This window comes from Tarenaya hassleriana, unplaced genomic scaffold (genome assembly GCF_000463585.1).
Source record: "Tarenaya hassleriana unplaced genomic scaffold, ASM46358v1 Cleome16, whole genome shotgun sequence".
NCBI classification, from domain to species: domain Eukaryota; kingdom Viridiplantae; phylum Streptophyta; class Magnoliopsida; order Brassicales; family Cleomaceae; genus Tarenaya; species Tarenaya hassleriana.
Genome location: NW_010965019.1, coordinates 325670 through 341408, shown reverse-complemented (window position 1 = coordinate 341408; position 15739 = coordinate 325670). Strand labels below are relative to the sequence as shown.

Genomic DNA, 15739 nt, shown 5'->3' with positions numbered 1-15739 from the left:
CATCCACAATATATCAAGAACGCATTTTTAGTCATTCACAAGTACTTAAAGATTTTCTTAATTGCGAAGTAGTTATTGATTCCGATCTACTGTGACTCTACATAATCAAATTGGTATTTAGTATTTACTGGTCAAACTTAATGTATATGATACATCGGGTTGACTATATAATATGACATACATGATGGATCTTGTTGTTGATGCATAGAGAATTCTAGTCATCTTTTCACCCTCATCATGTCTTTGGGTCTATCATGACGCAATAGTCACGCAACTAGTAAGTGACGTAAAATTTGTGTCACTAAAAAAGGTGACGCAAGAGTAATGCAATTGCGTCACAATACCTATATTTTTATTATTTATACATATAAATGTACGAATATTTATATAAAAATATATATTTTATATATACGTATATATATTTGTACGTACAAATATACGAACAATATATATAAATATAAATTTTATATAAACGTATATTATATATATGTATTTATACGTATAAATATACGGGTATATATATATAAACGTGTATTTTATATATACGTATATATTATGTATATATATATATGTACATACAAATATACGAGTATTTATACATAAATATTTTTTTTATAATCCGGAAGTTCACCGAATCTTTGGTTCGACTACATCTTCCAGAGGACCGAAGAAGTCTATGTGAATGTTCCTCTCTAAAAAGTCCATGTGAATGTCTCTCCCCAATGAGGACTCGAATTCGGATTGAGAATGAGCTTTTTTCCCTTCCTTACCGGTTGAGCCACTCAATTTTGGGTATGTATAAACATATATTATATATATAAACAAATATATTTTGTGTATATGTATATATGTACAAACATAAACTTATATATTTGTACATATAAATATTTGCATATGTATATGTATTAATGATATAATGTATTAGAAGTTTAACTTGGAGTAGTTGGTTGTTTGTCAATTGAAACTCCAAAGTTAAACGTGTTTGTGTTGGAATAGTGGAAGGATGAATGACCTCGTAGAAAATAGATTTCGAGATTTCAATTTCACAATTTTCGATTCGGTTTAAGATTTGGTTCGAGAGGTTAGAAATCGGGATTAGAATATAGGATTGGGTTCGGGATCAATAAAAAAATTTTGGACCAAAAATATGTTTTAGTGACGCAATAATTTCGTCACTAAATAGTGACGCAAAAGTTGAGTTACTATTATGTCACCCTTAGATGATGTTTGATAACGAAATCTGAATTGGTGACGATGTGAATAGCGACGTTTTTTATTGCGTCATTTTTGTATCACATTTTTCACCTTTTGAAAAAGGTCACGCAAAAATATAAAATTGTGACGTAAAAGTTGTCCCTTTTTTACTATTTTTTTTTTTGGTAGTGCGTGACATATAATTAGTATAACCAATGCGATCAGATTGATTCGATTTAATTTTGCTTTAGAAATTTTTTAGATGTTATTGAAAAAAAAAATTGTCTATGATTTAGTGAAATTTCGGAACATTTATTTAAGTGGATCCCTGAGAAAAAAATTGAACATGTTCTTTAAAAAGATTATCACGCATCCTTTTAATTAGGGATTTTTTGCCTATTACCTATTTTTAAATTTTTCTTTTACTTTTTGGATTTGAAAGATATATCATGAAGTAAATGTAACATTTTAAAGATATTTTTGATATATCCCAATATCGACCAACTATAAATAAAACTTAATTAGGCTATCAGATCTCCGTTATATTGCCAAAATAATTCTCCTTTGTATCAAACTTTTCTTGAATAATTGTACATAATTTATAAACGAAATAGATTTTTATCAATAAATTAATATCGTAACTACGTTAGTAAAAAAAACTTTTTTTATCACCAACCAAAAGATTGTCGTCTATTTCTCTTTAATATATTGATTGACAGTTTCATCAAAAGAAAATATATATTGATTGACAGGATATTTTTTTTACCAAATATACTCAAGGAAAAATATATATTTCTCTATAATAAATCGATCACAGTACCTTTTTTTTTTTTTTTTTTTGTTAAACACAGTACCTTTTTTTGCTCTTGCTTCTTTTTTTTCCTGCGAGTTCGATTGTCCAAAGATCAAATTATAATCCGACCTTAGACGGAATCGAAAGGTCAACAAGCGAAAAGTCAAACATATATGCATTTTCAGTGATTGATGACTATGAAAAGCAAAATCACATTACTCAAAAAGGTAACAATATCTTCTTCGTATAAGACCCTTTGGCCATGTGACAGTCGACATAAGGAAATTTCCCGATGGCTAGAGAATTGGGATTCGACGGCGGAGACGGTGGTGGTATTGTCCTCTACGTGTGGTCAGCTATGGTGGTTTTGTCGATCGTCGCCGCCGCAATTTTCTCGTGCGCCGACGGAGCGTCTAAAGCCAGAGCGTCGGAAAGCCACAACGATGGGTCGACCTGTGCAGCCGGATGCGGCGGAGCTTGCGGCGGTTAGAGGGATTTTTTGTTTGGGGTAGGATATCCTTTGTTTGCGGATACGTGTGAATGCCGACTCACTTGCGGGAATAAATTTTTGGACTATATGATTATTCATTATTCTTTTCTTAAATGATAGGAAAAATACAAACTTCAAAATGAGACAAACTTTTAATTTGACGAATAAATATATTATACATTTAAATATATATAAAAAAAATATTCCAACTTTTAAAATCGGTGGCAATTTTCTAAACAGTCTTCAAGGCATGAAAATTTTGTTGTTTGAAACTTGATGTGCACGCCACCTAACTTTTTTTTGGGTTAAACACCGCCATCTAACTTAATTTATCACATCAGGCAAAAAATAAAAATAAAAAATAAAAAAAAAATGGTAATTATAAATATAAATATTTTGATATTTCATTTCACATTTACGAGAAAATATGGTGATATAACTTGGTGAAAAGGTAGGGATGCAAGATGGACGGTCCAAAGATCTATAGATGCTCGAGATGAAAACCAACGTTTAGAAAATTGATGAATAAAGCCTGGATAGTTTTTTTTTTTTTTTTTTTGGTAATCGGGTGATCCCAAACCTAAAGGCTCAGACTAATCCCGACTCACGCGCACGACCAAACCCAGGATAGTTGTCACAAGTACTAACGAACATAGAAAAGTGAAGGAGAAGCCATTGGATGTGGATACGGGTCGGGTATCATAATACTTCGACTTCGGTAATAAATATTTAATTATTTTTTAAAATAAACAATTTGAGGAAACGAGTTTATCGACAAACGGAAACCGACGAGAATAATAATTCGAAAAAGGTATAGAACCAAAACACGTAAAAAAACTAAAAAAATGATAAAGCAAGAGATCCAGTCGGAATCGGACCACAAACTGGACCGAAAAAATCAGATGAAACACGTAACTGAATGTCAGTCCGGACGGGACGGGAGTCAGTCCAAACCGGACTCCGTGCCGGACTGGGACGGACGAAAGATCTACGCAAAACCTAGTTTTCGAAGTCAGTCCACACGGACTGTAATAAGTCCGGACCGGACCAGAAACGAAGGACCAGACCGAAGCGGAAAAGAACGTAGAACGGACGAACCAAAAAATGAAGTAAATATAACAAATGAGTTTCTTTTAGGGGATAATCGGGGTTCAATTGATCAATTAAATAAAAGGTTTAGGATAAATTTCAATATTGTAAAAAAATAGAGGAATTAGATTACAACTTTTTGGATTTTTTTTTCTTCTCCGCAGTTTTCATACTGCAACGATCCATAAAACTAAACTTGCCAAAAGTGACATCCATGTCTCTACTAGGAGACATGTGATATCTTTGTAGTATCTTGTTTTTGTAATGTTCCTTTCTCTCTAAAATGCCAATCAATCGCATAAATTGCGAATTAAACTCGTGTTAACGTGAGCAACACGAAACATCAAGAGGGTAGTACCGAAATAAAGAGATGAAAGCAAGGATAAATTGGTCCATTTGACTTGGTCAGTCTCTAATTTTTTCGTAGAATCAATTGTTTCCATCAGTCGGTGTGCTCTTCGTTCCTTCCACAAGCCCAAAAATCCATTAATTCTTTCGAACCCCCATCTCAAGTCTCTTCTTTGATCTTGACCTTTAGTCATCGTGCAATACATTCTTACGATAACCTATAGTTCATAAACTCTCCACCATGATGTCTTCGAGGGAGATGGAGTTCGTGAAGTTTCTTGGTGAGGGTTCCTTCGGTAGTGTTTGTCCAATGAAGTGCATGCAACCGGACGATACCTCAAAGTATACGGCCATGAAGACGTTGGATCCGAACAGCTACAAGTCCCTTAATGTAGAGATTCAGATTCTATCGAAACTCAGGGGCTGTCCTTGGATCGTCCAATGCTTCCACAACACTTTGCAAGAGGCTTTCACAAGTGACAACGGCGGACGCCGAGAATATAGAATGTTCTTGGAATACGCACCCGGAGGCAGTCTCAGGCCCCACTCATGGGCAAAATACAATAGAATATTCTAGGCATAATATCTAGAGTAAATCATAACAATATTAATGATAATATTCTAAGAATAATATCTTCCTATAAAACAAACTGACGGAATGTTTTCAGATCGGACGGTCAGAAGTTTCGCGTGGATGAATCTAGAAGGGTTAATGTTTTCGTTTCATGGCCACGGTTACATTCACTGCGACCCGATCTAAAACAGGAGAATATACTTCTTTATCCGCATCACACGTTTAAGGACGGTGTACGGAGATCGTGGTATGAACTCAAGATTTCGGATTTCGGTTTGTCAAGAGCGATTGGAGAAGAAGGAGGTTGGTGGCTAGTGGATTCAGTGTTTTGGGCAACACCGCAGTACATGTCGCCGGAATCAGTCTCCGAGGGCAAAATCAAGGAAGCCCTAGATTTATGGTTATTGGTTGCATTGTGCTGGAGATGTATACATGAGATCTGCCATGGCCATACGACAACGTGGACGAGATCATGCATGTTCTGTTGGATGGTTTGGCGCCAGAAATTCCAGACTATGTTCCTCCGGATACGAGGAATTTTGGGGAGACATGTTTCGCGAAAAACCCCGGAGACAGAGGAAGTGCTTCATCGTTTTTTTATACATTGGGAAGCTGGCCCCAGCTGCAGCCCTTCGGACTCACTAACCCCCGTCGCAGCGGTGGCCCTTCGGGCTCGCTAACACAGGGGTCGCAGCGGTGGCCCTTCGGGCGCACACAAACGAATAACCCAAGTCCATACGCACGAGCGTGCAATACACGTATGAGTGGTGAATCAACCGTAATTGACAGACGATAGGTGAGCGGCTGGAGTCAAACCCCCAACCTCTCGGTATGGGGATATGCTCCTTGCCAACTCACCTGAGGGTTTCCCCCGAAGTGCTTCATTGTTGTTAGCTCATCCATTCATGTCGGCAGACGAGAACGATCCTCACCATAAGACGCAGAAGGAAGAAGCCGCTGATGCAGAGAGGAAGCCACAAATTGTGAAGATCAGATCAACTCCGGCCATGTCGACGAATATGCCGAAGAGACCCCTCAGGTTAAAGATTATTCCTCTTAAACCCCCAGAGTTTAAGAGTATTTCGTGGAGACCCCTCAAGTTAAAACTAATTCCTCCAAAACCCCCACAGTTTGCCAAAGGGATCCCTCAAATTTCCAATGTCCCTATTATGCAGCGCTGAAACCACCTTTTTGTTGAATTACCGGCGTTGTTCCAAACTCGTAATAGATTCTATATTTTCAATATCTCACTTGTATGGGTTGGAAGCAATTTTTTTTTTAAAAAAAATTATGAATGCCAATCCGTTATTGTCGAGAAGAATTTCCGCCTTCGTATAGAGTTTCAATCAGTATAGGGATTTAAAAAAATCAAACGATCGACTTTTTATATTTTTTTTTAAAAAATCGTCGTCGAATACGAGATATCATCATTGTCGTTATCATCACTCTCGTCTTCAACCACCTTCACTCGTGATAATACAATTTCAAACCCGCATATAACCATACTCTCACACTTGTGTATTATTGATAATCTTACATTTTGATGTTTGATATTGGTAATCGAATAAGTTTTTTTTTTGGTAAAAGGTGAATTTATATATTAAATAAAAGTTCGTAACCGAAAGGAAAACGAAAAACAACCCAGCATAAAACTGTACAAGATAGGATACCATAAAAAAATCAGCAAAATGAAATGTGATGTGCGTGGTTCTAGACTGAGTGCGTTCGGATGTTTTCCGACAAGAAAAACCAATCTTCTAGTAAGGAATGGTTGCTCCCGTTAGGCGTTTTCGTGACGGAAATCAGAATGTTGCGCAAGACCCTGTCAATTCAAGTTTGGATCACATCGATCGACGTTTGCTCAGACCTGAAAATTCTAGCATTACGTTCCTTCCAGATTTTGTAGACTGTAATCTGTAGTACCAAACGGCCTAAGAGGATCTTGTTGCGACTCATGTCATTTGTCCGGTTCTACATCCACTCCCTGCATTAGAATACATTCAACGGCGGGGAAGGCCATATCAAGCTGTCAACCAAATCCATGAGCTAAACTCACACTCAGAAAATAGATGATGGTGCGTTTCAAAACATCTTTGGCAAAGCACACAGACTGGATCAACTTGGATTCCCCAACGTGCAAGTCTATCCTTAGTCGACAACCTCAACAACATAATCTCTCACAAAAAGAAAGCAAATCTCTAAACATGATGCTTAAACCATATCATCCTATGCCATGTGGTACCTCCGAATGTCGCTGCCGAAGTATCCTCCATGTGCTTGAGTTGGAGAACCAACCCTTATGCACTCCTTCCTTGTGCTTGCAAAGTGGCATGTCCAACCCTTTCTCATCATTCGAGACCGGAGCAGTAGTTAGAGTCGTGAGGATTTCTTGTAGGCCATGTGATCTTGCTACGCCCACTGTCTAATTGCCCTCATAGACAGCAATCCGAACCTTGCTGCATCGCGGGATCTGCAACAAACTTGGCCCTGAATGACCTACAATACCAATGAATGGCAAGGGGGCCAACCAACAGTCATGCCAAAACGAAGTCGTTCTTCCATCACCAATTTCATACCGCATAAATTTCTTAATCGTATCCCGCAATACCATTAGTTTGCGAAGGTTCCAGGAGTGCCGAGAGGAAATAACCACTTCCCAATACCCTTTTTGCTTCCAAACATTTTTCCGCAGCCAATCTGCCCAAAGCGAATCTGTCTTAGTCAGCACATGCCAGCTGAGTTTCAGCCTTTGCACCATATTGATGTCAAGGAGTTTCCTTAGACCAAGCCCACCCTCTGACATTAGACGACATACTTGGTTCCATGCAACTCGCGGGGCGGTTCTCCCAATCTCCCCTCCTTTACGGCCCCATAGAAAGGATGTGCATAACCCATTAATCTCCTTTATGATGCATTTGGATAGCAGAAATACAGTACCTGTCCGTAGATAACCGAACGGATTAGTAATAGTTTACCCGTCCGAGATAAGAAATGATTTGTCTAGGATGTAAGCATTGCTTTTATCCTCTCCACGAGAAGATAATAATCTGCCTTGCAAGGCTTCCGATGACTGAGCGGCACCCCTAGGTAGATTCCCAATTATGTGTCCTAGGATGGCAGCCATAACCGAAGCTTCAGCATCAACGGTTCCGCTGAAAAATACCTCAGATTTGTCGTTGTTGACATGCAATCCAAACATATTACCGAACTCTTCTAGTAGGCGTTTTACCTCCCGCAGAGAGTCTGGATCTGTTTTCGAGAAGACAAGTATGTCGTTCGCAAAAGCAAGATGCGTAATCTTTGGTCCCAAGCATTTGTGATGAAGTTTTAGACGTCCCATTGCAGTAGCCTTGTCAAGCATACGAGATAGAATATCCATGGCTAAGATGAAGATGTAGAGGGATAGGGGATCCCCTTGCCTCAGCCCTTTTTCACTTTTAAAGTAACCCGCAAGTTCCCCGTTAATTGCAACCGAGAAGTGGGGGATTGTAATGCAAGCTCAGATCCAACGAAAGAATGCGACTAGCAGATCAATAGCTTGGAGTATTCTGATTATAAACTCCCAACTTACTGTATCAAATGTCTTCCGAATGTCCACTTTAATTGCCGCTCTCTTTCCAGACGATCTACGAGAGTAGCAACGCGATTATCTCGGTGGTCAACATGACATTGTCAAGCATTAACCGACCTCGTGTAAAACCTGCTTGGTTTCGTGAAATCAAACGTGGCATCAATAGCTGAATTCTCTTGGATAGAATGTTGGATATACCACATTGCAACAACTTATGGGCCTAAAATCCGTGAGCGCTATGGTTTTGGCCTTTTTAGAGACAAATGTGATGGTCGTTGCGTTAAGCTGCCCAAGAATCTGTCCCGTGTGGAAAATTTTTTGAACCGCAACCACTAGATCTTCATCCACTACGTCCCATGCTGACATAAAGAATTCTTTAAATATATAACATAGTTTTTTCTCAATAGAATTCATACTCCTTAATTAATATGACAATAAAATAAATAAAACCAAACCAAACATGAAACAAATTAATATTTAATCCCTTATTGAAGCTCTTCGTAATTCACTGTAATTTCACTCTAAAAAGAAAGTAAAGGAAGACCATATCAATGAAAGATTTTCTTACACGCACTGAAAAAATGGTTTTAACGCCGTAATATTTGGATATACAATTTCATAAACGATTCTAATATCGGTCATGATATACATGATATATCTAAATATTATAATTTAGACTACAGAATATTTTTTGTCGATAATAAAAATATATGAAATTATAGAGCAAAAGAAATCAAATCAGTTTTAAAATTTCATCTTAGATGATGTTATTGTTAATTTGTTAATGATCTTATCGAAATGCACGCGAGGGACATAATTATAAACTAAATCAATATATATATATATATATACATATATATATATTTATATATTTATAAAATTATAATCAATAAAAATAAACAAATATAATATTTTATACAAATTTAGTATATAAATTATAAATTTATTATATCAAGTATGATGTTTATAAATTTTTTTATAAATTCTAAATATTATCATATAATAAATTTAAATAAATATTATGTTTTTTTGTGATTTTTATATTCGTATAATTTATATATTTTTTAAATAATTTAGATATTTGATGATTTTTTTATTAAAATTAATATTTGATGGTTTTTTATAACAAATTTAAAGTGAAATATTATTTTTAAACAATTTATATAATTATTTCAAAGGTATAGTTGATTATTTATTGTAATGAATGTGAAATCTTTTTTATTTTTTATAAGTGAGATAATTAATGGTTTTTTGTCGGAAATTTATTTTATTTGTTAATATTTAAATATATTTTTTAATTTTTTTAATTATTTATTTGTGTTAAATATTTTTATTTAATTGCAATATCTAGCACAGTAATCTCTCTCGTTACCTCAAATATTAAAAATAAAAAATTAATATAATATGCCGCATCCGTCTTCTAAATTGTTATATAATATATACACGCACAAAGATTTATTAGGGTTTTGCTTCTGCAGTTCGAGACTCAGGAGTCATGGCCGGAACTCGAGGTCTTACGCAGGAGTCACTGGCGGCGTCTGGCCGGAGCTCGGAAAAGCTCAGTCTCCCTGCTCTTCAATCTAAGATGAAATGCGACCCTGACGGCTACGAGTCGGAGCTTCACCTTCTATACAAGCAATTCAACGCCTCCGTCGATCTCTTCGAGCAGCAATCCGCGCTTAATTTCTCCTCCGTCGGAGGGGGCGTCGGCGCAGACCCGTCCGTTGCTAAGGACCTCGGCGACCGAGCCATGTTCCTGGCTCATGTTACACCTTTTTACCTGAAGCAGCTCGCCGATTTCCCGCGTCAATTGAGTGATTTACTCCGTAGCTCCTGTCGGAATATGCCGTCGGGACTCCGACACAGTGTTGCGCAAGCTCTGGTTCTTCTGATGAACAGGAAGGTATGGTTTCACATATAAGTGTGACGACGAGATTCTAGGGTCTTTGAAATGTTGGGGTTTTTCACTATTAGCATGTTCATATCATGTTGAATTGGGTCATACAATGAGTTTGAGGCAGTAGTTTTGGTATGGGAACTGTGGCTCGAGTTGATTCGGAGAGACATGAATTCGCACTTGTAGACATCATTGTTAGATATCTTATATTCAGGTCAGAGAAAATCCTTGTTAGTATAGCTTCTTTGGTTTCTCCATAATAAAAAATAATACCCCTGTGATTTGGATCCACATACACGAAGTTTTATGTGTTGTTTCCATTGTATTGGTGCCCCACCGGAGCTAAACGATCCAAACGTATTGGTGCCCCACCGGAGCTAAACGATCCAAACAGAAAAATGATTGTAGGTTGCTGGAAGGGATGAGAAAATGGAAGTCATTATATGTAGAATCCTGTTGTCGTTCCATACATGTGATTGTTACGAAACATCGCAGGAACTGCAACCTAGATTGATTTTTCATTTTGGCCATTTACAACAGAACTTTTTGGGGCTGAAGTAGCCACCAATTTGGTGCTTTTCTTTGATGAGTTTTATGATTTTAGAAGGCAGGTCAAAGCGTTGGTCTGTGCTAAATATGATTTGTCTCTTTGTTGGTATGATAGATTATTGGCTTAGAAGAAATGCTGTCACTATTTCTGGAAATTCAGACTCTTGGTGACAGAAACCTGCGAAAGCTTGCATTTTCTCATGTTGTTCAAAGCGTTCGTAAGATGAATCAGAAGCACAGGAATGAAGCTAAGAACCGGGTGCTACAAAATGTTGTGTTCTCTATGTTACAGGTGCATTTAACTTCTCATATATCTTGCCCATTTCTTATGATTCTAGTGTTCCAGCTAATAGTTAGTGTTGCATGATTTCTGTAGCAAGACGATGAAGCAAAAGCCAAGAGAGCTCTTGTTACCCTATGTGAGCTTCACAGGAGAAAGGTTTGGTTTGATGAGAGAGCTGCAAACGCAATTTGTATGGCATGTTTTCATTCCTCATCAAGGTAGTTCTGGTTACCTTTGAAGTATGCTTAATATGCTGTGTTCTCTTCACAATACTAACTTATCGTATACCTTTAGAATCATGATTTCAGCCCTACGGTTTCTTCTTGACTATGAGAGTATCGAGGATGACAATGACAGCGATGCTTCGAGCAGTGATGATGAGGAGACACAGAAAACTTCTCAAGTTGTGATTAATAAAGAGTCGGTTTACAAGGTAAATAGCACACTGTAATACCACTGAATCATAGCATATATCTTACTAGAGTAGAGGGTGAATTAGAAAATTGTGAGTTGTTACTGGAAATTCTCTTGTTTGTCTTATCTCTCTACCATTTTTGTTCAATAAGAATGACTATGAAACTGGATGTTCGTTATATAATCATCTGGAACATTGATAGTTCAACTTTTAGGCTGGTTTAGATAGCTTTTATCCCATTTTGATGCTCAGGCACATCATAAAGGCACAACTTCCAGCAAGAAAAAAAAGCAAGCGAAACTGCAACGAGCAATTCGAAGCATGAAAAGACAGCAACGCACATCGACTGAAAACAACAATTCAACTTATTATTCACCTCTTAACCATCTCAAAGATGCTCAGGTTTATCTGTTAGATTCTTTGGTATACCATATTAATCAAGCTAATCATAATCAACGGGATTAATTTTATACTTCAAATGTTTTACAGGGCTATGCTGAGAAGTTGTTCTCCCGTCTCCAGACTTGCAATGAACGTTTTGAGGTAGTTATTATCCATGTTTTAATTATTAGTCTGTTTCTTGTGATGATGAAATCTCTCTAGCTGTGTTTAGCAATTTTTGCCACTCTTATCCTCACTAAGAGTTTTGCTGGATGTAAATTATTGTTTGCATGACGATTGATGAAGACATGAAGTGAATCTGGGATTGGAGAAACTTCGTTCAATCATGTGTTCAGAGAATATTTTAGCATAAGCTTATGATGTGGCTTAAAATTTCTGTGACAGTTAGAATTTAAACTACAGGGTATCTATCAGAAGATACTGTAGAGAAAAGTGTGCTGTTTAGAAGGTCTACTTCGGACACTTTTAATGTGTCATCTATGTATTATATAGAAAGTTGATCCAATATACAAAGGTACTGCAGTCACTCGCATAACTTGAAATCAGGTTGATTGGTTTCCTAAGATGAGATACTTGCGCATTTATTTCCAAATATTCTCATTGAAAGACTTGTGTGCTTTTTACTTGATTAGATTGGCCATCTCGCTAGATTTTCTTAATTTTCTCTGTTGAATAACTTGCAGATTAAGATGATGATGTTTAAAGTTATAGCTCGGACAGTTGGGCTTCACCGCCTTATTTTACTGAATTTTTATCCTTTTATTCAAAAATATTCTCAGGTATGGTGTAGTTGGATTTTTCCCCTCCATAAAATTGTTTTTCAAATTGAAACTTTATTGATATTGGGATCTTATTGCAGCCACATCAACGTGATATAACAAATATACTTGCGGCTGCAGTTCAGTCCTGTCATGATATGGTATGGAAACAGTTGCTCATTCCCTATGCTGGCATAGTGCAATACTGGTACTCTTGTTCTTCAGACCCTCTAATTATGGAATCATGAGCAGGTCCCTCCGGATGCAGTTGAGCCACTGTTCAAACAAATCGTGAATCAATTTGTACATGACCGTTCACGTCCGGAGGTACTATTCGAAAGCTTAACATGTCAATTTGTACATGACTAGTCTAGAAAAGTTATGTTTGTTCTTCAGTCTTGTCTTACACTTTTGCTTTAACCAGGCAATTGCTGTTGGGCTCAACGTTATACGTGAAATATGCTTGCGGATGCCGCTGGTAACCTATTATTTGTTTTCCCTTCTGAGCTTAATACAGTCATAACAACATTTTTAGCTAATTTTTTTTTATTCAGTTAAATTTATCTCTCCATTTTTTTGTGCTTCAGTTGATGACAGAAGATTTGTTACAAGATCTTGCTCTGTATAAAAAGTCTCATGAAAAAGCTGTCTCAGCAGCAGCTCGTTCGCTCATAGTATTGTTTAGAGAGGTACCTGAAAAAAATCATTCTATCCTGTGATTGATTGGCCAATAATCTATGTATTTGGTCTCTCAAAAGTTTGTTCTGTAAATTTAGGTTTGCCCTTCACTTCTTGTTAAAAAAGACCGTGGTCGTCTAGTGGACCCCAAGGCGAGACCTAAAGAGTACGGAGAAGTTGATGTCCTAAGCAATATTCCCGGTGTTGAATTATTGCAAGAAAGCAATGGTGGAGAGGGTGATGACGATTCTGACGTTGAAGAGCATTTGAGTGGTGCTGATGATGATGATTTGGAATTAACTGCCGGCAGTGGTGGTGATGTGTGGGACGAGCAAGACGCTGATGATAGCGAAAGTGAGGATGATGATGATGGACAAGAGTCAGACGATGACGATGTTGATGACAGAAACAGTATTGGTTGTGATAGTGAAACTGGTATATCTATGGATGATGAGGATGAGGAGGAGATGGACAACGAGGATGAAGCTGAGTTGGATTCAGATGATGAGGGAACGGAGGGAGAAGAAGAAGATGGTGAAGAAGCTATTGGTCCCTTGGAAAAGGATAGTGAGAAGAAAGAGAAATCCAACGAGAAAAAAAGGAAGGCACCAGATTTTGATGACAATCTTCTTTCTGCTGAGACTAGCCTACGAGCTTTAAAGAGATTGGCAGAAGCAAAGAAGGAGCATCCTTCTGATGAAACTGATGGAATCCTTTCGAATGAGGATTTCCAAAGAATCAAGGAATTAAAGGTATATATGCCCCTGACCTTGAGGTCAAATTTCTTTGGATGGATTATATTTTCCTCTTTCCGTGTCGTTAAATTGTTCATTTCACAATCGGCATGTCTTTTTTGTTACACAGGCGAAAAAGGATGCGAAACTTGCATTAGCTCGGCAAGGATTCAAGATTCCAAATTCTGAACAACTAAGTTCGAAAAGGGTTGATCCAGCAAAGCTTGAAGTAAGTTACAAACTTATCTAGTCATCGGAGTGTTTGGCACATTTATTCCCATGGGAAGGTGATCCTAACTGTTAGTCTTCTGCTTTCGTACTTCTCACAGGCTCACATAAAGCATAAACTAACGAAAGAGCAACGATTAGAGCTAATAAAGGCGGGTAGAGAGGACCGGGGGAAATACCAAGCCCGGGCTGCAATCAAACAGAAAAAGGTACCTCTTTTTTCCCTTTAGTTTTTTTTTTTTTAAATTATCCGATGAAATGGGACGGCATAGGCAGTTCAAAACACGCATTAGTATATGTAATGGAGAACGAAACGTAACCGGTTTGGAAAATGCAGACGGGAGGAATGAGCAATAGGCAGAAGGAGCACAAGAAGAACATGCCTCTCGCGGCAAAGAGGTCGAAGGTGTCGAAGTCGAAGCAAGAGAAGCAGCGGAAACAGAGCCGCAGCGGCAAACAGTTCAGAGGTAGAAAAGCTTGGAAATGAGATCAAGACAAATCCTTCCTTGGCAGGGAATGTTCAATTTTGTTTTATCGGATTTTTGTCAAGCCAACCCCTTCAATCATTCGATCATCACCTTTAGTTTTCATTTTATATAAACTGCATGATTGGAGGCATACAAAAATTCTATTTTCAAATATGATTCCCTTTAGACTACATTCTCAAACAACACTTTATATAATTTAGTAATAGTTTTTTTTTATATCGAGGGAATCCTTCGGATGCGTTGGTTGAGTATACTTTCGTTTATGCGCATGAACCTGCGATACATGCGTTGGAGATAAATCAATCATAATTGATGGATGAACTATAGATAAGCGAATAAAGAGTCAAACCCAATTCTTTGAACAATCGAAATCGGAAAACCTCAATCGAAAAACCTGAGACAAGAATCAAAACAAAAAATGCATTTTAATCTGAAAATTTCAAATAAAAAACACATACAAATCCTTTTTTTTTTTGCATTCTTGTCTAACAAACATAGTATACAACTTTACAATATATAGAAGTATATAGTAACCGTTTATAAACCGACATAAACTATTAGGGGTGGACAAATGGTTCAATTATTTGAAAACCAAATCGAATCCGACCGATTTATACTTAAATGAAGTGGGATAGAAGGGATTTCATAATTGGGGTTTTAGATAAGACAACCTTTTCATTTTTCATTTTTTTATATTAAAAAAGTAATAAGAATGAGAGCGATTAAAATTAAATAATCATTTGACTATAAATTTTTGAAATTCGGAATAGCCGAACCCGAATTAACCGTAGATCGAATAAATTGAACCCGAATAAATTGTAACCGAATACAATCGTTTGTCCATCCATATATACTGACAAATATGTAATATATGTTATATCCATAGAGAAATTAGCATGATGAGATTGTTTTAATTCTGGTATATTATTTTTAAGATTTTTTTCAATAATGTTTCAAAATTTGTTTCATCCACTATTATAACCGAAACCGAACTTAACTGAATCGAATTTTTATTTGGTTATAATTTGATTACAATTTTAATTAGACATAACCTGACCGAACCAAATTGAACCGATAAAATTAAATAATCGTTTGGTTATAAATTTTCAAAATCCGAAATCGAATTAACCGTAAGTGAATAAACCAAGCCGAACCGCAACTACTTTAAACATCTATAAATAACCACTATATAACTTAAAAATAATTACAACCACAAAAAAAAAAAAAAAAAAAAAAACTCTTACAAAC

General features: G+C 36.8%; 3 protein-coding genes and 1 pseudogene across 3 annotated transcripts; 3 read left to right on the top strand and 1 right to left on the bottom strand.

Annotated features, from left to right (window-relative positions):
* The first annotated feature begins 2073 nt into the window (after nucleotides 1-2073).
* LOC104809237 lies at nucleotides 2074-2575 on the top strand. Its single transcript, XM_010535139.2, has one exon. It carries the CDS (start codon nucleotides 2280-2282, stop codon nucleotides 2475-2477), a length of 198 nt encoding a protein of 65 aa, XP_010533441.1. The 5' UTR covers nucleotides 2074-2279; the 3' UTR covers nucleotides 2478-2575.
* Nucleotides 2576-4155: 1580 nt separating this feature from the next.
* Nucleotides 4156-5669, top strand: LOC104809645 (annotated as a pseudogene).
* Nucleotides 5670-6897: 1228 nt separating this feature from the next.
* LOC104809644 lies at nucleotides 6898-7867 on the bottom strand. Its single transcript, XM_010535689.1, has 3 exons — nucleotides 7540-7867; nucleotides 7097-7425; nucleotides 6898-6984 (listed from the first exon to the last, which is right to left on the bottom strand). Exons 1-3 carry the CDS (start codon nucleotides 7865-7867, stop codon nucleotides 6898-6900), a joined length of 744 nt encoding a protein of 247 aa, XP_010533991.1.
* Nucleotides 7868-9519: 1652 nt separating this feature from the next.
* LOC104809236 (protein SDA1 homolog) lies at nucleotides 9520-14661 on the top strand. Its single transcript, XM_010535138.2, has 15 exons — nucleotides 9520-9962; nucleotides 10621-10797; nucleotides 10882-11006; nucleotides 11083-11221; nucleotides 11456-11605; nucleotides 11693-11746; nucleotides 12289-12384; nucleotides 12465-12524; nucleotides 12616-12690; nucleotides 12788-12841; nucleotides 12951-13052; nucleotides 13140-13793; nucleotides 13906-14004; nucleotides 14105-14212; nucleotides 14341-14661. Exons 1-15 carry the CDS (start codon nucleotides 9555-9557, stop codon nucleotides 14488-14490), a joined length of 2451 nt encoding a protein of 816 aa, XP_010533440.1. The 5' UTR covers nucleotides 9520-9554; the 3' UTR covers nucleotides 14491-14661.
* The last annotated feature ends 1078 nt before the right edge of the window (nucleotides 14662-15739 follow it).